At 42.0% G+C, this 22,794-nt stretch overlaps 2 protein-coding genes and 1 long non-coding RNA gene across 10 annotated transcripts in view; 2 read left to right on the forward strand and 1 right to left on the reverse strand.

Annotated features, from left to right (window-relative positions):
• The window catches only part of NGLY1 (N-glycanase 1), a 24,378-nt gene extending 17,623 nt beyond the window's left edge, over positions 1-6,755 (forward strand). For both annotated transcript variants that reach the window (XM_083405033.1, XM_083405032.1), the window contains exons 9-11: positions 1,114-1,299; positions 2,243-2,420; positions 5,834-6,755. In XM_083405033.1, the coding sequence (XP_083261159.1) occupies positions 1,114-1,299; positions 2,243-2,420; positions 5,834-6,006 (537 nt within the window). In that variant the 3' untranslated portion in view covers positions 6,007-6,755. The remainder of the gene's footprint in view (positions 1-1,113; positions 1,300-2,242; positions 2,421-5,833) is intronic.
• Positions 6,756-6,903: 148 nt separating this feature from the next.
• Positions 6,904-14,069, reverse strand: LOC310660483. Its single transcript, XR_014503409.1, has 3 exons — positions 13,941-14,069; positions 8,174-10,154; positions 6,904-8,110 (listed from the first exon to the last, which is right to left on the reverse strand). It is a non-coding gene; the product is annotated as an uncharacterized lncRNA (long non-coding RNA).
• TOP2B (DNA topoisomerase II beta) overlaps positions 11,999-22,794 on the forward strand; it is a 45,860-nt gene continuing 35,064 nt past the window's right edge. For 4 of the 7 annotated variants that reach the window (XM_083404637.1, XM_083404639.1, XM_083404638.1 and 1 more), the window contains exons 1-3: positions 14,645-15,259; positions 21,871-22,041; positions 22,260-22,350. In XM_083404637.1, coding sequence (XP_083260763.1) covers positions 15,146-15,259; positions 21,871-22,041; positions 22,260-22,350 — 376 coding nt within the window. In that variant the 5' untranslated portion in view covers positions 14,645-15,145. Of the gene's footprint in view, positions 12,096-14,639; positions 15,260-21,870; positions 22,042-22,259; positions 22,351-22,794 lie in introns of those variants that run through there. The other 3 variants (XM_083404642.1, XM_083404641.1, XM_083404643.1) reach the window with 3 other exon arrangements.

Consider the following 22,794-nt stretch of genomic DNA (forward strand, 5'->3'; position numbering starts at 1 on the left):
GCTTGAGTGCAGGAAGCTCCTGCAGCCAATCGGAAGACGCGCCTTGATTTTTGAACCATTTCAGGAGTCGAACGGACTCCTGGAACGGATTAAGTTCTAGAACCAAGGTTCCACTGTATTACTCAGAGGGTTTTGGGTCTGTTAATTAGTTTTCACTACATACACTTTGTATACAGTTTTACTGACCAAACCCTCTTGCAGTTTAAAACAGTGGTCTACCATCTAAGGTATACGATTCAAGCAAAAGAAAGGAATGGGATGTAATGCAAAATGGTGGTATCAATTTTGTCATGTTGTTACATAATGATCTCATGTACAGAGGGGACAGTTCTGGAAAGGAGCCCAATACCCAGCTGAAGCAATGGAGAAGTCATTGCTTCCTCTTCTCCCTCACTGAGGTGGCCCACGAGAACAGCTGCTAACATGTGACAGTTCTGGGAGAAGATAAATTAAGTTTGCTCCATTACTAAGCCAAATCCCCTTGTTGGTTTCTGAAGATGGTAAATCAGACAAGAAGACTGCTTCCACGACCTTCTTATTCTTCCCTGGGCAAGAACTCAAATTGTGTCAGGAATTTGCCTGGCAACAAGTCATTTCTCATGTGGTTGTTTCTTTGACCCTGGCATCATTTTGCTGGTTATTTTGGCCTTCCTCATTAGATTGATCAGGATGAGGTTAAGGGGAAAGTACACTGAATAACAGGAAATATGATAATGGGTCGACTCAGGTGATCAGTCTTCAGAGATACAGTCATACCTCATGTTACGTCCGCTTCAGGTTGCGTGTTTTCGTCTTGTGTCCCACGGCAACCCAGAAGTACCGGAATGGGTTACTTCTGAGTTTCATTGCTTGCGCATGCGCAGAAGACCAAATCACCCTGCGCATCCGTACAGACACGGCACTTCGAGTTGCGGGCTTTTCACGTTATGGATGGGCTTCCAGAATGGATCCTGTCCATAACACGAGGTACCACTGTATCTCTGAAGTCACCCCTAGAATATACTTGTATAAATGTGTGTGTGTGCATGTGTCTGTGGCAGATATTTATTATAAGTAATTAGGGGAGTAATAAATATCTAATGAAAACCTAATTTGTACCTTTGGTCATAATAGAGCAAAGAAAGAATTTTTATTCCAACTGGAAAAGAGAAGGCCTCTAAGCTTCTCCACCTTAGATACAATATAGTAGAAGATTGTTACACACGGATATCCAATAATAATGAAAAGATTGGTGGATGGGAAAAAGGAGTATGGAGGATGGACTCTATGTGGAGAAAGGTTGAATCAGACTGGAAAATGGTGAGTATTGTACCAAGGAAAGTTATCTTATAAAACTTATTCGTTCTAAGTGTAATCATCTTGAAGCTGCAAGGCTTTTTGTTTTGTTTTTTGCTTCTGTGGATTTTTGTGTGTTCAGCTTGAGTTGGTAAATATTAATGTCTAGCTTCAGATAAGATTGCCGGATGACCAGAGTAGCTGGGAATAAAAAGCAGTGTGTCTTTCAAAGCAGGATGGTAGAGTTGGCTGAAGATAACAAATATCTGTTCAGATATTAAACCTTAAGTCTGACATTTCCCATTCAAAGGTGGACTGATACAAGAGCTGCCTGTAAAAAAAGAAATCCTGCCTTTCCAGAAAATTAATTTTTCAGCTTCACAAAAGGGTCTTTACAGTATATCTTTTTTTCTTCATTGCACATGAGTAGGTAGAATTTCCTAATCCAAAGTGTTACTTCCCCATCTGCAAAGCACCAAAGTATGTCAGTTGCCTAGCATTAATGTAGGTCCTGCCAAGCCCATTTTCATTTCTAAAGAATCTAAATAACAATTAGAACATAAGCTCACAAACCCAAGGAAAGGAGACTGGCAGATTACAATATGAAGAAGAAAACCTTTTTAGCATTGGCCATAAACAGCAAATCAATTCCACAATAAAATCAAAATAATGTATGAGAATTCTGCAAAGTATTATTATGTATGTTTCAGTAATGAATTGAGCTATTCATACTTGCTGTTACAAATTCAGTCCAGTAATGCTCCAAAATAAGTCCCATTTTGCCTAAACACACTTGCTAGCTATGTAGTAACTCTCATTGAGCTCAGTGGGATGTACGTTGAATTAGCATACATAGAATTGTCATCAGGTGCATACTTACACTCCTTACGTTTTGCTTTACAAGATTGTAGCTTTAACAAATATAAGTTTTCTTAGTGTTTTATGTGTGCATTTTGTTTCTAAATAGGTTTATTTAGCTCGAAAAGAAGGATCATTATCTGGTTACATCTGCTGGAAGTTTGAGTGTGGCTCAGTTGGGCTAAAAATTGACAGCATTTCAGTCAAAACGAGCAGCCAGACATTTCAGAGTGGGAAAGTAAGGTGGATGCTGCGATCTGGCAACACTGTAGTTGATGTAAACGGAGGCAAGTGTGAAATTCCTCATCTTTTGAAAGTGCACTTGCAAGCAAAGCAAGAGCAATTAAGATTAATTTACGTCTATTCTTTTAACTATGTATTATCTTATGCTGTTAATAAGGCTTATTCATTACAGCCATGCAAAGTAAGCCATCGGTTCCATTTTACAGACGTGAGACTGAGCGATAATAGCTGGCCCAAGGTCACCAATAAAATAACTGGCTGAAATTGAACTTCAGGTTTTTCTTACAGTACAATCCTGCCCATCTTTCCTACAGAAGTAAACCCTGCTGTTCTCAGTGGGGCTTACTCTTAAGGCAGGTGGGGGTAATATTGCATCCCAAAGCTTTAATCCTAAAGCCACTTACTTGGGAGTGAGCACCATTGAATGCAGTGGGAGCCAAGTTCGATCAAGCATCTATAGGATGCTACTGTTTTTTCTAGATTTTGTAGATTGAAAAAAGGAACGTATACAATTCTGAGCTGCTCTTTGTTGCATATTGGAGAGTGAACCTCCCTTGCTCCACTCTCCCATAAAGGGCTGCATTCCCTCAAATGTGCTCATGGCTATATCCCAGCAGATCCATCTCCCCATACACTTCTGTCATTTGCATAGTATTTGCTTTGGTTTCCCCCTCAATGCAAGTTACAGGTGCAGGAACACAATCAGGATCTGGACCCCACAGCAAGGGCCAAACCATTTAAAGCCCCTTTTCCATCTCCTGGGTTCCCAATCTAGACTGGGTCCCTGCCAGCCAATTTGCTGTGCTTCTGTTCTGGTTGTGAAGAAGAGACAACCCTCTCGTCGCAGCTAGCTCAGAAGCCAAGAAAAAGGCCTCATGGGCCAAACGGAAAACCTGAGATCCACATCCACTGGCCAGAGGTTCCCCTTCCTTGCTTATATAGATGACAGACCTGACAAACAATATAATTTGCTACCCGTTCCGTAGAAGCTATTAAGCTGATTTCATCTCGTTACCTGCAAACGGGACTTAGATAAGGCACCCATTATAGACTGCCTTGTTCATCTCTCCTGTGGTTTTGGCCCATAGGGTTGCTTGTTTGGGGTCTTTATTAGACGTGAATCTTGAATTTGGCTGCAAACATTGGATTATTCTGAGGCAGGCGAACTTTTGGTCTCCTGCCATTGGCAAAGCTGTGGTTGGAACCAATGCTGTGCGATATATCAATAAACGGTTTGAAACTGGTGTGAAGAGCACATTGCAATAACATCTTTGAGCCTGTAATGTATAGCCAGGGAAGCCTGCCTTGCTTCCTTCGCAAACGGGCTGCATCCTTCCTTCTTCCTCCCTTCCTCCTGGTCACTTCTCCTGCCCATCCCCATCCTCCACAGCCCAGCCACTGCAAGGGGCGACAACTGGGAAGGAGCATGCAATGCCAGGATCCCACGCTCAGAGAAACATCTGTTCAGGGTTTGTTTTCTTTGCAAGTGAAAGCTACAAAGGGGGCTGAAGGAGGAACCCAGGAAGAGATACGATAGCAACCTAGGGAGGGAAGGAGCGAGAGGGAGAAAGAGAGGGGGGGGGCAAAGTGCCCAGGCCACTTAGAAATATACTTTTTTGTGTTATGACCAGCTGACTTAAGCAGTAGTCTGGGAACAGCTCCTCTTATCTTGCCCAGCTCAAATCGCTAGGTCTGCTGCTTCCCAAAACTACTTCCTTTCAGTTGGGAGTGGGGAGAGAAGGGCATATTGCAAAATAACAATGAAATAGTAACAGCAGAGGCAATCAATCCTTCTAGCAGCTGCCTGCACGACACAAACACCACACCCAACACTCTTTCGCCTCGTCACTGTCCAACGAAGCATGTCTATGAAACCTGGTGGAGTCCCATAGGCTCAGATTCCTGGCTTGCTCCTGCAGCATCCTTCTCCAGCATTTGTTGGGGGGGAAATATTCTCGCCTGAAAATTTCTCTGGGTCCTTGCAGGGGCAGGGGGTGGTGTTGTTGAGGTTTGTGTGTGTGGTATTCAATGAGAAAGGGACGCGGGTGGCGCTGTGGGTAAAAGCCTCAGCACCTAGGGCTTGCTGATCAAAAGGTCGGCGGTTCGAATCCCCGCGGCGGGGTGCGCTCCCGTTGTTCGGTCCCAGCGCCTGCCAACCTAGCAGTTCAAAAGCACTCCCAGGTGCAAGTAGATAAATAGGAACCGCTTACTAGCGGGAAGGTAAACGGCATTTCCGTGTGCGGCTCTGGCTCGCCAGAGCAGCGATGTCACGCTGGCCATGTGACCCGGAAGTGTCTTCGGACAGCGCTGGCCCCCGGCCTCTTGAGTGAGATGGGCGCACAACCCTAGAGTCTGTCAAGACTGGCCCGTATGGGCAGGGGTACTTTTACCTTTACCTTTATTCAATGAGAAAGAGGCAAGGAAGGGGCTTGATGGTGGTGGAAGTGGCAGAGATGATGATGTGGCTGGGTGAGGACCAGAAGACATGCACTGATTGCTCTGAATCCATGGCTGGTGGGTATTTTTCGCCTAGCGCCCTGGCAGTGGCTAGGCAGGCTGATCCTTCCCAGTGATTTTAAAGCACCGCCTTCCCAGAGATCACCCCTCATGGTGGCTGGGCCTTGTAGAGGGAGGAGTGGGCATGAGTGGGACTGGGCAATTTCAGGGATCCTCATGTATCAGTACATCACAATATTTAGCTGCTGATAAATCACAATGTTAAAACAGCCCTTGCTTGGAACTGCAGCAACTGAATGAACAAATGAGATTTCCCCTTCAGAGCCCTTTTTGACCCTCTTCTGCTCTCTGCTTAACCCCCTCCCCTCCAAGGATGTATGGGCATTGTTTGGTTTCATATTTCTCTTCACCCCCCCCCTTAAATCCTTTGCATGATTGCACATTAAAGCGGCATGACCGTATTCCTTTAAATGTGACTTGTTTTGCATTTTCTGAATTGCTTTCTGTCCTGGAGATAGTGTAGGCCCATCTAACCCATCCCCACCAATCTGGAATAATTTTTGGCATGATTAAAACGACAACAGAGACACCAATTTCCAGATGTTTACAATGCAGATTAGATGTACATTACATATGACTGTGACCTGGGGGGGGGGAGGGGGCAAAGAAGAGAAGTCCTAAGTCAGTTTAAATACTAACATTCAATAAGCTTGTGTCTTGGGCTATACATTGGAACAGGCATCACAAATCCCTATTTGATTTTAGTATATCTAGGATTTTTCCTGAAGCAGATAAAGCATAAAAAACCTATGAATAATAAATTCATTTTGACAATGGTCCATACAATTGTCACTAAACAAAAACTAATTTGCAGTGTTTCTTTAACACTATCCTTCTAAAATTATTGGTATTGTTTTTTTATTGGTATTTTTTATTGGTATTTTATTGGTATTTAATTGCTTTTTTAACAAAAACTTTTTTGTCTTTCCCTTCTTTGTAGATAAAAGTCTTCATTCTTATCCCGGTATTTCCAACGTAACAGATGTTATTTTGGAAGCTGAACTAAGTGGAGGGGATGGTGATATTGCATGGCAACACACACAGCTGTTTAGGCAAAGTTTAAATGAGGCTGAGGATTGTTTTGAGATCATTTTAAAATTCAGTGATCTTTGAATATCTAGATAGATATTTACAGAAGACATCTGTATCAAGCAAGGACTTCTGGCACAAAATATAAAAGAAATATATGAACTATGTGAAGACGTCTTGTCTAAAACATTGTATCTTTCTTATGACTGTTGAGAAGAAACAAATTTTGTTAATGTAAAAAATAAATCCTTGAAAACTAGCACCAAATAGTTACATATCAAAGGGAAAAGATGCATCACTTTGCATTTAAAAGGCAAGAGAAATTAAGTCTGCAATTCTGTGCCCATTTACTTGAAAGTAAACTCCATTGAACAAAGTAGGAGTTACCTCTGAGTAAACATGCATACTCTTAGGTTGCATATAATTGAAAATATTTTCTTACGTTCAATCTATATTGAAAGGTGGTTGGGTTTTTTTTATTACAACTGAATGAAGATTTTAGCTTCTTTCAACTTTGGATTTTGGAATTCGTTAAAAATGCCTCATGTTGTTTTATGTCATCTGTTTGCTCATAATTTTATAATAGACAATTTATTGCATTCCTAATATTGAAGTAAGATTATGGAACTGCAGAATGATTACTAGCTCCTGATATAATTTTTGCTTGCATTTATTAGGCTTTCGGAATTGAAACTTTGTAGACAAAAGAGCTAATTTTGATGACTGTTAAGTCCTCCTTAAATCTCCCCAGATGAATTTTATATATATAGATATACTAGAACTAACTATTTTGGAGCTTGGTTGGAAAAAATAAAGGTATTGTGTCCCTGAAATCCTGTTCTGGCCTCTGATTTTAAAAGATACATTAGGTTACCTCAAAGGATGGAGTTTTGATAAATAAAAAACATCTTTTTGCATACCTTGTACTGTATAAATTTGGATTTACCCAGTTTTTGTAAAGCTGCTACTTCTGTTACGTTGCTTGTAGTCACTCAAGAAATGCTGTCTTGGGTCAGCTTGAGACATGACAATCTAGGCCCCCATGTATGTATGTACCAAAATGCCTATAAAATTAATTGAGTGCAGAAGCACTTCATGTCAATAGATGAAGATGTTCCAAGCAAATCTAGGAATTCACATATGTCTGGCTCTCCACTGAAGTTATTGCAAAAAACTTTGGGGAGGGCTCCATGCCTGCCACAAATCACTTCAGGCTTATACTGGCTTTTAAAAAAGTGTTATGCCACAATATTAACTGGCTGTTGTTTTAATGCCAATCCAACAGAAATGAATGGGGGTTGCATCAGAGCAGGGTTTGGTGCAAGGTGCACTAAGATTGCTGAATTCACTGTTTTACTATTAGCTTCCTTAAGTTGCTGCAGAAAGCTTTGTTCTTGCACACTTGCTGCTGTAGATGAAATGGCCCTGGTCCAAGTCTCATTGGACTCATGACTCAATTATCTGTTGATTTCAAAGAGACTTAAGCGCATAGCTAAATTCTGAGTCTCTGCTTTTTAAGATGCTATCTAGGCAGAGACATCACCTTGCCAACAAAGGTCCGTATAGTTAAAGCTATGGTTTTCCCAGTAGTGATGTATGGAAGTGAGAGCTGGACCATAAAGAAGGCTGATCGCTGAAGAATTGATGCTTTTGAATTATGGTGCTGGAGGAGACTCTTGAGAGTCCCATGGACTGCAAGAAGATCCAACCTATCCATTCTGAAGGAAATCAGCCCCGAGTGCTCACTGGAAGGACAGATTCTGAAGCTGAGGCTCCAATACTTTGGCCACCTCATGAGAAGAGAAGACTCCCTGGAAAAGACCCTGATGTTGGGAAAGATTGAGGGCACAAGGAGAAGGGAACGACAGAGGACAAGATGGTTGGACAGTGTTCTCGAAGCCACCAGCATGAGTTTGGCCAAACTGCGGGAGGCAGTGGAAGACAGGAGTGCCTGGCGTGCTCTGGTCCATGGGGTCACGAAGAGTTGGACATGACTAAACAACTAAACAACAACAAAAAATTCAGAGTCATGGGTTCGAGTCCCACATTGGAGGGATTCCTACATTGCAGGGAGTTGGATTAGTTGATGCTTGTGATTCCTTTCAGCTCTACTATGATTCTATAAAACCAATGTGTAACTAAAGTTGATTATAGACATGTATATAGGGATGTAGCCAACTAAGTTCTACTCCAAGTAGACCCATTGAAATTAATAGATCTATGTCATGTCCATTTGTTTTGATGGAGCTACTCTTGAGTATTACTAACGTTGGATACAACCCAGTGTCTTGGCATTCAAAAGGATGGACAGAAAGTTAAAAATGATCCTCCATATTGCATAAGTGATCATAAGGGTCTAAACATGTTTTGCTTATTATACTGACTTTCTAAAGGCACACTGAAGCTCTGCAAATGCAATCATGCTTAAATCACTAAAAACCTTTTAATAAAAATATTAGAAATAGATCCACTAGTCAAATTTCAAACCCTACATTTTACTATGGTCATTATGCTGCAATCCTATACACACACCAGAGTGTAAGCTATTTTGAACTCAGTTTGGCATACACAACTGGACTAACGTTCTCCATTTAACGGAAGATTTTTATGTGAGCAGAAGTCTACATACAGGCAACATAGCTTAGTAAAGAGGTCAAGTTAAACAAAATATAAAGAGATGGGCACTTGGGGAAATGTGCACTTTTCGAAGGAAAATAATTCTTTGTTTTGAATGTTATTTGGGCCTTTACAGTTCATAAATTAAAAATGGTACAGTCCAAACATCCTGTATATCAGGAAACCTAGAAGGGATCCGCAGTCCATTAACAATTCAATTGCAGGTATTCTCGCCATGGGTTTGAACCTACTGTGCACAGAACAAAAAAGACCATAAGAAGTTGTCATATAGTGAAGAATAACAACCCTCTGGCTTTGGTACCTTGCAGACTAACACATTTATTGTGGCATGAGTTTGTGCAGGTTATAGATTATCAGATGAATAAAATGAGCAGTAAACTTGGTTAGAGTTAGGTTCATTGAAGGAGCAGGATTGTAAAAAAAAAGAAAGAAAAAAAGAATACTGGTTATATGCTAAAGTTTCTAATCTGATCGCCATGTTAGTCTGTTGCAGCCAAAATAAGAGAGTTTTGTCCTCAGACCCAGTCCTAAAATCAAGGTGAATAGTACCAGCTGGGCCAAAGCATTTCAAAACCGCACCTAACACTGTATGAGATAAAATCAATGCTTTAATGCTATATATGGGGTGTAGTTTCTTTTCGAAAGTGTCAGCCATGCAAATCGAGTGAACTTGTTATTCAGCAACTTAGTAGTCTAAACTACTCTGAACAATATTTGTCAAAGTATGTTAATTCTTGGAGACTGGAATGTTCAGCCACTGAGGGATAGCCAAAATGGTGCCCTCAAAATGTTGTTGGACTCCTACTCCCATCAGCTCCAGCCAGCATGGCCACTGGTAAAGGATGATGGGAATTGTAGTCCATCAACTAACCACATCCATTGTAAAACACTTCCTTAGCTTATCTGTAGGAAGGCCTCCAGCCTCCATTGATGATACCGGTTTCCATAGACTAGGAAACTACTTAGACTCATAAAAGCTTAGGCTAAAACCAGCAGCTCGTTCTGCAGCACATTTAATGTCCTATATTCCATTTATATAAGAGATGTGGCTTTTCTTTTCCATGAGATGGGAAGCAGAGCTATTCCATCCACTCTGCTGTGAGATTAGCTCATTTTTTGCTGCTTTTCTCCCTGAACTGTTGAGACCCAGCTGATCGCTTTAAGAACTTTGCAACATTCAGAGCTGGTACCTGGGTTTGCTTTTGCCTTGTGTGTCTTGCGTTGTAGATTTTAAGCCTGCTCTGGGACCCTCTTTAGCTGAAGTATAGCATAAAAATACTTTCAGTAAATAAATGAATGGTGTTGTGCATAAAAGTTGGGGTTTATTATAAAGCTTGGGGTATATTATAAAGGTTTATTATATGAATTGAGCACAGCAGGAACGTATGTCTGAAAGCTGTAATACTGGTTTGACAATGGTGGAACATAATTGTGTGTCTTGGGAAACACAATATTGCCACAGCCTGAATTGAGAGTCTCGTGAATGCATAAGCATGTCTCATCACATTCTTCCCATGACCTGACATGCATGGCTGTCTAGTCCTGTAGGGTAATAGACCATTATTTCTGCATTTTCTGCAGGCTCTGATGATGATCTGGAAAATAAGATAAAACCATACAGTAAATGCATAGCAAGTTAAAAGTTAAAAACAAAGGTCAGTAACCCATTTGGGGGGAATGTACTCTTAATTGCCTGCATAGGCCTGGCTGAATAGAAAAGTTTTCAGCAGGCATGTAAAAGTTGGCACAGAAGGCACTTGCTAAATCTCTATTTGTTGAGTATTCCGCAGGACTGGACTGATGACTTAAAGGCTCGGTTTCTTCTTGTCAAAGGAGGCTTGCCAGCTCTAAACAGCCAGTGATGCTCCTGTAGATAAACTCAGTGATCAAGCTGGGATATAAGTGTTCAGGTAATCCCTGAGGTACCCTACATCTAACTTGCTTTATAAATGAATACAAGAACTTTGAACCTGGCTTGGGCAAGGTAGGGCAGGCAGTACTGCTGTTTTACCAATGGTATCACATTTTCTCAACCAGACCTTCTGAACCAGAGGCAAAAGCTGCCAAGTTACTGCTTCATAGAAGAGCAGGATATAAAATGTTTCTATATATGTTTATGTTTTCAACACATAAACATTTGTAGTGCCTTATGCAGATCCTTATTTGTAGTAATTTCAGAGTACGGGGATATGGAAAGGTTATATATGTGTATATCAAGGAATTTTAATAAATACTGGCTGGTTGCCAATCTTTCTTGGGAGAAATGTGCTTGAATTAGTTATGTCTGCATATGTCTGGGTGCTCTTGGATGAAGTTGATCTGATTTCAGTCTGTATTCAGGTGTGACTTTGGCACTTCACAAATAATCTGCAATGGGTGAAAGATGCCAGGAGAACAAATCCCTTTTCTCCCGGCCTTTGGCTAATTAAACAGTCTATGGCCTTTTAAACTGGTGGCAGACAGTATTGTTTTGTTTGTTATTATGTTCTGTATTTTTGTGTTTTTATACTGTAAACCGCCCTGTGATCTTTGGATGAAGGGAAGTGTATGTATTTAATAAGTAAAATAAATACATAAAACAGAGGAGTGTGGTCTTGTGGCTTCTCATAGACCTCTCATTAGCTTGTTTCGATTCTACTAAAAATGTAATCCTTGTGGATGATCTGTCTAGGATGGAGATAGGAGGTATTATTTTGCATTGGTTCTGCTTCTTCCTGGTGGGCAGATTCCAGAAGACTGAGGGCATTGTGGTTTGGTGCTATGGCACTTGTGCTTTGAAACCTCAAGCTTTTATCTTACATAAACATTTACACGAAACCTCTGGATCAAACTGTCTGGAGAATGGGCATGAGATGTGAACAATATGCTAATGACTCCCAACTATATTTTCTTTATACCTGAATCAGACATGACAGCTTGGAATCAGTAATGGCTAGATGAGAAATAATAAACTGAAGCTTAATCCACATAACATGGAGCTGCTGTTAGCTGGTTCTGGGAAGGCCTTTGGTTTGCTTGGGATGTATTTGTGTGCAAAAGGCCTTTCTGTAACAGATGCAGCTCCTCCTAGACAAAACATAGTTGTGCCACAGTTATCCATGTTCTTGTAACATCCTGACTTAGTTTAAGATTCAGCAGACTGCCCTTGAGAAAAATGGCACAAACCCAGGAAAGTACCACTGAAAGGGCAGGGGGGAGAAAAGGATAAACTGAAGGTGTTTGATGAAATATTTATCTCAGATTCGTATGGGATAGCTCAGTTAGTAGAGCATGAGATTCTTAATCTCAGGGTCATAGATAAATGATGTAAGGAGGGAGCTGCAGCCCAAGATAGGAAAAGAGGAACACCTAGGGAACACCTAGCTACTTTAAACTTCCACAGCCTTATGAGCTGCATCCAAGGGTACTAAAGGAGCTTCTGGGTGTAATTTCAGAGCCTTTGAGAATTGTTGGAGAGAGAACAAGTGAGGTCCCTACAGACTGGAGGCGGACAAATGTTGTTCCCATCTTCAAAAAGGGGGGAAAGGAAGACCCAGGTAACTATCAACTTGGTGAGCTTGACATTGATACCATTAATCCGAGAACACATAATTCAACAGTTGGTCTTTGAGCATTTGGAAAAGGATGCTGTGATTACTAAGATCCACCATGGTTCTCAAAACCAAGTCATGCCAGACCAATCTGATTTCTTTTTTTGATGGAATTACAAACTTGGTGGATCAGGGAAATGCTGTGGACATAGTGTATCTTGATTTCAGTAAGGCTTTTGACAAAGTCCCCCATTTATTCTTGTGAGGAAGCTGATAAAATGTGGGTTGAACAAGGTAACTGTTAGGTGGATTCATAGCTGGTTGACTGACCGAACCCAAAGAGTACTCATTAATGGTTCCTCATCATCTTAGAAACAAAGCGAGAAGTGGGGTGCCGTAGGTTCTGTCCTGGGCCCGTTGTTATTCAACATCTTTATAAATGAAGAAATTGACAGGATGCTCATCAAATTTGCTGACGGTAACAAACTGGGAGGGGTAGCTAATGCTGCAGAAGACAGAATCAGGATTCAAAAAGACCTTAACAGATTGGAGAACTGGGCGCAAGCGAACAAATAAATTTCAATATGGACAAATTTAAGGTTCTGCACTTATGCAGGAAGAACCAGCTGCACAAATATAGGATGGGGGACACCTGGGTTACTAGCAGTACAGGTGAAAAGGATTTATGGGTCTTGGTGGACTACAAGCTTAGCATGTGTCAACAGTGTGATGCAGCACCAAAGAAAGCTACAGTGGTACCTCAGGTTAAGTACCTAATTCGTTCCGGTGGTCCATTCTTAACCTGAAACTGTTCTTAACCTGAAGCACTACTTTAGCTAATGGGGCCTCCTGCTGCTGCCGTGCTGCCGGAGCACGATTTCTGTTCTTATCCTGAAGCAAAGTTCTTAACCTGAAGCACTATTTCTGGGTTAGCGGAGTGTGTAACCTGAAGCATATGTAACCTGAAGCGTATGTAACCCGAGGTACCACTGTAATGTGCTTTTAGCCATTGGGCTGCATCAAGAGAAGTATAATGTCCAAGGGACCACTCTAGTCTGCCTTGGTCAGACCACTCCTGGAATACTGTGTCCAATTCTGGGCACCACAATTTAAGAAGGATGTTGACGTTGACAAGCTGGAACGTGTGCAGAGTAACCAAGATGATCAAGGGTCGGGAAACTAAGCCTTACGAGCAGTGCTTGAAGGAGCTGGGTATGTTTAGCCTGGAAAAGAGGAGACTGAGAGGATATATGATAACCATCTTCAAATATCTTTAGGGCTACTATATGGAAAAAGTAGCATGCTTGTTTTCTTCTGCTCTGGAGGGAGGGTAGGAGACTTGAACCAATGGCTTCAAGAAAGGAGATTCCAGCTAAAGTTCAGAAAAAATCTTTCTGACAGTAAAAGCCGTTCAGCAGTGGAACAGACTCCCATGAGAGGTGGTGGAGTCTCCTTCCTTGGAGGTTTTTAAGCAGAGGTCATCTGTCATAGATGCTTTAGCTGAGATTCCTGCATTGGGGGGAGGGGGTTGACTAGATGACCCTCGTGATTCCTTTCCAACTCTACAATTCTATGATTTATCGTGTTTGGGAACAGTCCTTCCTCACGGGCATGTTTTGAAGAGCTATTCCCAAGTGCACAAACCCATGTAGGAACAGGATTCGCTATACACGTGTTTCCCTATGCGTGTTTACGCGGGTCCCATTGGGTCCAGTAGTACTTAAATCGCTTAGCTTAGTTCAGTTGGTCTAGGCGGGCGGTTAGGCTTTGTCCCTGACCTGGACCGGGACCCCCGGAGCTGAAGGGAGAAGCTACCAGGCACCAGTGGCTCTCCCGTGCTTTTTTTTTTACCTCAGCGCCATGGCCTCACTGCTCGCCTCACCACAATTGGGGAAGTAAGGCGTCTTCTTGCCGCACGCGGTGACGTAGGCACGCCCGTTTGACGGGAGCTTTTTCTTTTTAAACGATTGGCCGAAAATGAGACTTGCGCGGCACTAATTGGTTGACAGGGAAGGGAAGGGCGGAACCGGGAGCGCTCGGTGGCTGCGGTGGTTTCTGCTGGACGGCGGTGGGGCGGGGGGAGGGGCAGCGCAGTTATTGTCTGAGGCTTTGGGGCCTCGGCGCTTGTAGGGAGCCGCTGGCGGTTAGGCCGGGCGGCCTTTTAATTCCGCCCCGCGCCCTCCTCCGCGGGTCCTTCCTTCCCAATTCGGAGCCGAGCGGGTTCCTCAGCTGCCCGTGTGGACGAGGTCCTCAAGCCGGGTCTCGTCTGCGCTGCCGCCGCCCAACATTTCCTCCGAGAACAGCGCCGGAAAAGGAGCTCTTTTTTAAAAAAAGACATATTCTGGTCCCTCACGGGCCGGGTGTGTGTGTGTGTGAGGTGTTTTTTTTGTCACCCTTCTACACACACACACTCCGTCCTTCAGACGGCCGGCCTTTATTTATCTATTTTAGGCTGAGGTGAAAAGCTCAAACGTGAAATAAAACGTCCGTGGCCCTCAGCTCCAGCTATAGAGACAGGAAAGGGCGGGCGGGGGGGGGGGTTGGTATTACGCGCGTGGCCGTTTGAAGGGAGGAGGGACAAGGGAGGAGAGCCTGCGGTGTGAGTGTTCGCGCGGGCGCGCGGCCCACAAAGCGAAAGAGTGTGTGTGTGAGAGAGAGGGGGAGAGGAAGAAAAAAAGGGGGGGGGGAATTGTTCGTTGTGTGGATGCGCGCGCGCGCATTAGCGTGAGGGCAACCTTGGGGGCCCGTCGGACTGCGCGTGCGTGTGTATGTGTGTGAGGGCGCGCGGGCGCGCGCGCTGGGTGGGAAAAGGATCTTTCTCTGTGTGGGAAGGAACACCCCCCACCCCCCCCATACACACACGCCGCCGCCCCCCCTCCCAAATCTGCGGTGCAGGAGAGAAGCGTGTGTGTGCGTGCGCGCGCCTGCAGCCCTGTGCCGGCCGCGGGTGGCTTCCCTCTCCCCTCCCCCCACTTTTCTTTTTTTGGGGGGGAAAAAGAGGCTTTTGTAGATATATATATATTTATAATTATTTATACTGAGGTGAGGGCCAAAAAATGGCAAAATCAGGAGGAGGTGGTGGTGGAGGAGGAGGTGGAGGCGGCGGCGGCGGAGGAGGAGGAGGTGGAGGAGGAGGCGGCGGCGGCGGCAGCGGGGGTTTAACCTGGGTGGTAAGTTGCCTTGGCATTTTCTTTCGATTTCTCTTTCCTTCTCGGCGGTGTTGCTTTCTTTTAACAGGCTTGGCTTGAAATGGGAGGCGGAAGGCCTCGGGGAAAATAATGGAGGAGCGGCGAAGATGCTTGCAGGGATGGAGAATGGGGATGCAGAGAGAAAGGGAGAAGGGGGAGGACTAGGCTGCTTCCAGGGTGGAAAGTACAGGGTTGGGTGTTTGCTGATTCTGCCGAGGGAATGGGAGCCCTTGGCTTTGCTGCTATGGGACCTTCACTTGCTGGCTTTTGGGGGGGCGGGTGTGTGGCCTGCCAGGGGTTCGCAGAGTTAAAGGGGGGGTATGTGGCACCCACTTGTGTTACTGACTCTTACTCAGGGTGCTTCTTGAGTACACATGGCTATTTTGTTTCTGTTGATCAGTTGATAAGAAGAGGGGTCTCCCCACCCTGCAATTCCTGCAGAGTGGAAAGGTTGAAACAGTTTTTAAGGCCTCTTAGATTTGTTTCGTGTCTAGCCAAAGCATTGAACTAGCAGGCTGAAAGTGAGCCGTCTCTCCAGTTGGGCCACTGCAGAATTCACACCTGAACTAGTAATAAGGATTTGGGATTTATCAGTTTTCTGAAAACTGAGGTCCTTATGTGCAAGTACCTTTAGCTCCATCCCGACGCAAAATAGGTAAATTATGAGGCGATAAGCTTTTGGATCTTGATATAAAAATACAGTGAGTATTCTGGTGGGAAAAATATAGTGGGAAAGGGAGAGTTAAGTGGTCATGAAGCCATACCATGGGTTTTAAGATTAGAGGTTGTGATATGCTGTTTCTGGCCCAGTTGAAAGAAATCCCATTTGGAAAGACCCCAGGAGGGAGCAGATAGCTGAATGGATACAGTTCCCCAATCAGTCATTTACTTCTATTTCTCTTGTTCAGCAGAGAGTTCAAACCAGGGTCACTTCCTTAATGTAACTGGCAAGAAAAGGCAACACAGCACAATGGTGTAAAGGAGCAGTTTTCTTCAAGACGGGCTTGCTGCTACTCTATAGCTTCATGTAGTAATACAATGTTACTACCCTAACTTCATTAGGACTGTTGCTTTGCAAACAAAAATATTTCCATTCCACTTTTAAGTCAGGTGTCCTGTAAAGGAAAGACAATGTTGCTATTCTTTATAAATTGAAAAGTGGCAAATTCTATGTGTGTCCCAGAATGCCTATTTTTAGGTACATAGTAGCAGCCATGCTTTAAAAATAAAGCACCAGGCAACTCGTGGAATATTGCAATCCTTGCTGACAAGTAGGCTATGTTTCTATAACCAGGAGGGCAAACTATTCCTTGTTCTTCTGTTGTACTTGCTGCAGGAACAGTTGACATGTGCAAAGAGCAGAACAGATATTAATGTAAATGTCCCAGTTTGCTTTGTCAAGCTGTAGACTGGACTGTATGAGTGGATTTGTGAGCAGGGATGGTCTTCACCTTGCTACTTCATATAGCAGTGGTACCCACCTTCTGATGAGCAGATTGACTTGATGATAGATATGCCTACTTGCCATTTGAAACAGTTAGTCGATCTCATAGATCTATCAGATGCACTTGCAGGTGCATGTATGCAGCCAGTGGAAAGTTTTGAGGGAATGTCATTCTTAAGTGCTTTCTAGTCTTGCTTCTTTAATAAATTAACTTTGAAAGTGGAGCTGTAATAAGGGTCACTATTTGGGATGATGTATTAACTCCCCCAGCTTTTAAAAAAATATGTCCAGAAATGCAAATTGAGCAAAACATTTAGTATGGACACAATGGCATTAGTGTTCCAGCTAAAGTCCCAACTATCTTTGAACTTGCACTTTGAATTTAGTAGTTGAGGGCTGGGATTATTTCATTTGTGATGCAAGAGCACTAAATCATTTTCCTAAAAAGTATTGCTATTTGTGTGTATTGTTGTAATTGTCTGCTACTTCCATAGTCCTTGTTCTTTCAGCTTTCAAAGTGATATTTCATTGCTTTACAATATTTGTATTAAAATTGTGATTCTGCGTGTATAAAAATTACCAAGGCCTCAAACACTAGACATAGTGAGCTCTCTGCTAAAGGAAGAATTCATGTTCAAAGGTGTCTTTGACAGATTATTACTATTTATTGTGACTACATTTCAGAGTTAAACTAGTACATGCGTCCTTGGCAGATAATGCCTTTTGGAATTTCTTATGGATAACACCATTAAACAGTGGAGTTAGGCTCCTTAAATGGAACTCCCCCCCCCCCCGAATTGTGTATACCCGAATTGTGTATACCCGATACCCGATATTAGTATAATAACTTAATTACTGGTACATTTAAAAAAAAAAAAATTATACCCTCAAAACTTTTCTGAATAAATTGTGGAAGTTGAGCAAACTGTTTCTTTTCAATAAATATTAAAGTTAAAACTGGAAATCATTCACAGTGATTTTCCCCATTGTGAGTACTGGATGTAATGATCTATATCTCCAAGGGGAGGTATTTGCTCTAGTCTATTTTGTATCTTTGCCAAGGGGGTTACAATTTACAGTGTATTAAAGAAGTTGGGGAGACTGTATCTGTAAAAGGAATACAGTATACAGACCTTAAGTACATTAACTTTACGTACATAAACATTAGCTTTTCTAGCCAAACTTTTTTGTCATAACAAAAACCCCTTAAGCAAGGAGATTGGTACACAACTAGAGCTTTTATTATGCTTCCTGTGCAAGACCTCATTTTCTGCCCTCTCACGTTGAATTTTTCTGCACATCATGCCAGTAATACATCTTGGAATGGCACATTCCTAGAATACAGAACCAGAGCAAATACGCATATAGTCATGGTAGATTTGATCCATGCGGCTTCTTATAGAAGGGAAAGGAGAAAAAGAAATGTAAATGAAATATTAAGACTTCATCCATTTTTGCTCAGAGTTTAAAAGAATGAAATAATTGGCTTGTATGTATGTATGTAGCACTAAAACTTGGCTTAGTTCTGTGTCTGAGCCTTGACTTGTATGCTCCCCTCTGCTCCCCTCCCACATGGCCTGATGGAATTCTATACAAGTTTTACTTTCCACAAATCCTGGCTTGTAAATGTAGCAGCCAAATAGGAAATGATTTAAAACAAATTTTGGTTTATCAAGCCAGCTTCATGACTGGCTTGAAATTGTTTTGTTTAGAAACCTATCAGTATTTATTTTAAACCATGACACTTAGTTCAGATACCTAAAAGCCAGGTTGCATGGAAACTTAAAGTAAACACTAAAAATCTCATGGGGCGTGCATGTGTCTTCAGGCTTTTTCCAGTTCATGCACATAGCACTAAACCATGGGTTAGTGTTACATGTGTACTATCCATCTATCCATCTTTTGCTGGCCATACATTTGCTTGCTTGAAATCACACTGACATTCAAAAAGCTTGTATCTATTACTATGCTCAAGTGACACATACAAACAATAAAGCTGACATGCAGACCAAGTCCAAAACTGCATTTAATTTATGAAGTGGTGGAACAAATGCAGCCTTAATTCCCAGAGCTACTGGCAGCTGAAAATGGACTAATACTTTCTTCTTGCAAGCATATATAACAGGTGACATCTGTGCCCAAAGAGATGTATAGGGCTGCAAATATTTAAATGTTTCCATCTGTGATTAGTTGTTGATCAAGGAGATATTACAGAGAATGTGTAACTGTTAAAGCTGAGAATCTGATCTGGACCATCTGTTCCATAGTTTTGTAAAATAATGTGGTTCGTGTGTACGTTAAGGAACATCACTTTAAGATATTACAAGACAGCTTCTCTTCTGATGGAGTTGTAAAGTGTTTAAATCATGAACATCAGAATATTTTATGCCCTATGTACTTATAACCTTAAAGAAATCTCATTTTACTAGGAACTAATAAAAGGTGGTTTCTTTAAAGGTAATGATAAGTGTCTCATAATTTGGGAACAAACCAACTATTCTGTCAACTTATGAGTAGAAGCCTTTCCTGTCCTCAAGCCAATTTAACACTTTTAACATCTTAGATCTATGTATGCTGACTTAGGAGTAAGTCCCAAGTCATAGGATTGCAACCTTAGCCTTTGTTAATTAAAACCCAACATTACCATTAGTACTGTACTCATTGGTTTGGTGTGTTTTTTTAAAGTGCTACTTTGGTGTTCTCAGACAATGAGAAGTAGGAAAAGTGAGGCAGCAGTTGTAGTTCATTTAAAAAAAATTAAACCTCATAGTTTAAAAGATATCTTTGACCACACCTCCAAGAAATAGTTGAAAAAGGCACAATGCTTTAAAGGCATAAGAGCTTTGTCTGATCTGGAATCTCACAAGATTGCTGAAATAATACGTTGCATATCTGTCTAAAACATAATAGGAGTTTGCCATTACAAAGTGGTTTACAACCTTGGAACAACAATAAGACTGGCCGTATTCACATGCCGCTTGGAATTCTGGTTAAGCTTAACTATGTCTTAAAATGTAGCATGCTGGTGCACAGGGAGAAAATCATAGCCGCTTAACTCCTTCTGTGGTGCTGCAGCATTATGGGAGCCTAATCATGGTTTGTATTGGAGATCTGTCTGAAGCTGGGCTTGTGGTTTCTCTCTCCCCCACCCTCCCCGTAATCCATGAGCTATGAGCTTGGTTACAGCTTGTGCTTCGGGAGAGAGACAAATCACACTTCTGAGTTCAGACTACACTAAGGCAAACCATGGCTTAGCTCTTACTAATGGAGCAGCAGGAATAGGAGGAGTGAAGCGACCATGATTCTCTGTGTGGTTCACCTTTAAACTATAGTTAAGCAGTACTGCACTGCCCTGGTGTCGGTGTTCCATTGCGCCAGAAGCGACTTAGTCATGGCTGGCCACATGACCCAGAAGAGCTGTCTGTGAAGTGGACCAACGCCGGCTCCCTCGGCCTGTAACGTGAGATGAGCGTCTCAACCCCAGAGTCGTTTGCGACTGGACTTAACTGTCAGGGGTCCCTTTACCTTTACCTTACTCTAGTTTAAAGTGAGATGTTAACCAGGCCAGAGTTTCTGGTCCTGTCACATTTTTAAACCTTCAGATGTGCTATTCTGTGTACATATTCTTGCATACATTATTTCATTTGTATTTCCCCTTTCCATAGTTAACACATTGCTCAAAGGTGGCTTATAATATATAAAAAATACCTTAATTACAATCGTAGAAGTCATAAAGAATGTTTAAAAAATCAAAAAGTACCTAACCAGATTAAATAATTTCCACATAAATCATAATAAAATCTAAAATAAAGATACAAAACAGCAACACGCCCCCCTCCCAATAACCCCTCCCTGAAACATACCTCAGCCAAAGAGTCTGCTCAGTAGCCTCAGCTTTTGTAGCTGGAGTCAATCAGGGCCCTGCTCACCCAAGACAGGAGGAAAAAGGCCTGCAAGGCCTTTCATGACTCACAGCCAAGATGGTATAGTAGCCATATGTGTGTGCTGGGGAAGAGATCATGTGGGGAGAACAGCTTCTTAGCATTTTTAGGCCATGGACTGCTCTAAAGCAGGTATGAGAAACCTGTGGTCTACCATATGTTGCAGAAATGCAACTCATGTTATCTCTGATGTTTGGTAATGTTGGCACCTGAAGAGTCACAGTCCCCTACCCCCAGTTCTGAAGGTAGCTAGCACTTTGAATTAGGTTCCAGTGCTACTTTTTCAGTGGGGTTGCTGGTGTTGCTGTTGTTATTCATGTCACGTATATACCACTTTATATTTTAAAGAAAAAAATCTAAAGCTGTTTACAATACATTGAAACATCAAATAAACTGGGTGTGGGGGATGAACCATGTACTCCTTGCAAAAAAAAGTGGGATTTAAATGCAATAAATAAGCTCTTCGGCTTACCTGCTTAAGAAAGCCAGGTGGAGATGTCAGTTGCCAACCTGCAATCGCACCTGCACCAGTTGCAAAACACGCTTGGAGCATGGCTAATTTCAAACATTGCTTCAGAGATAAAGATAAACCACAGTTTTGCCCTGAGCCTTTTAGATGTCACAGGCCTACATGTTCCTTCCTCTCCGTTGTTCTCTCCCTAGTTTGTAACAACCAGGTGCTGCTTTGGGTTAAATATAAAAATATACATTTTGCTACCAACTGGGAACCTGCGGAGTATGGAGTGTGTGAGCTGAAGGCTCATTCACCCAGTGCCAAACCATGGTTTGGTGTTAACGTTTGAACTAACCCTATATGGCACTCTCCCTCCCTTTTAAAAGTGAGGGCACTTTTAACATTTTGTAGTATGGTGTGATGATGTCTCCTGTATAGAGGGGCGGAGAGAAATCTTTAACATGATCCAGGAGAAAGTGCAGAAGGTCAGATAAATTCCCATATTATTAAAAAAACCTCTTCTTCCAAAGCCAACAATATGGAGGCATGTCCTCTATGCATCAAGAAAGTTCCCTCTTGGTTTGTATCTTTTCCCCTAGTGGCAACAAACATTGCTACTAGCCCAAAGTCTTTGCACAATGAAGAATTAGAAAGCTGTAGTTATTTTATTCATGAAAAAGGTTATTACTTGCGGTTGTAGAACAGTTGGGATGAACCCGTGTAGTTTGGTTACCTTTCCTCCTTTTTATTTCAGACACTTTTTGATAATCAGAATAATGCTTCAAAAAAGGAAGAACCTGAACACATGAATAAGAATGATTCAAAGAAGATGTCTGTTGAGAGAGTTTATCAGAAAAAGACTCAGCTTGAGCATATTCTCCTCCGTCCTGATACATACATTGGTTCAGTGGAACCTGTAACTCAGGTAGTTTTTATTTTTCTCTTTATTTAAAACAAGTATTTATATTGTAACTGAAAGTTTAAAGCAATGTTTCTGTGTGGTATTCCTGCCTATGTCAGTACAAATGTATGGGAGGGATACGGAGAAAAAACAGTGCTGAGAATTAAAAATAAATATGTTCTGTGGATATTTATTTTAAAGTTCAGTAAAGTAAACTCTTGTTTTTGTGTTTGTGTGTGTAGTTGATGTGGGTGTTTGATGAAGATATAGGAATGAATTGTAGAGAGATTACCTATGTACCTGGCTTATACAAGATCTTCGATGAAATTCTTGGTAAGTGTTTATAATTGTGATATTCTGCCATCCTCAGCATTTTCAAAGTGCTTACAATGGAATAATTTAGGAGAGTTTAGAACTGGTAAAAACATGTTAGCAATCAACCACGATAAAGAGTAAAAATAGATTGTGGGATTGCATGCTCCCTTCTTTCAGGGTCATACGCTTACAAATTCCCTCCATTCAACCCCTGCTGCTCTTAACTATGACTTGGGCTTATACTAATTTTGAACTGATTAATGTTCAGTGTTTATTTCCAGTCCAGAATTTGCAAAGATCCAAATGGTACATAAGGAGTCTAGTCAGTTCAGAGTTAACCATAGTAGTTTTTGAAGAACTCAGCATTGTAAGGGACCTCTAGGGTCATCTAGTATAACCTCTTGCTGATTCAAGAAACTCACCACTGCATAACACCGTACCATTGTTAAGGGTGGAGGGGAC

This window comes from Podarcis tiliguerta, assembly GCF_965153285.1.
Source record: "Podarcis tiliguerta genome assembly, chromosome: 12".
Taxonomy (NCBI): Eukaryota; Metazoa; Chordata; class Lepidosauria; order Squamata; family Lacertidae; genus Podarcis; species Podarcis tiliguerta.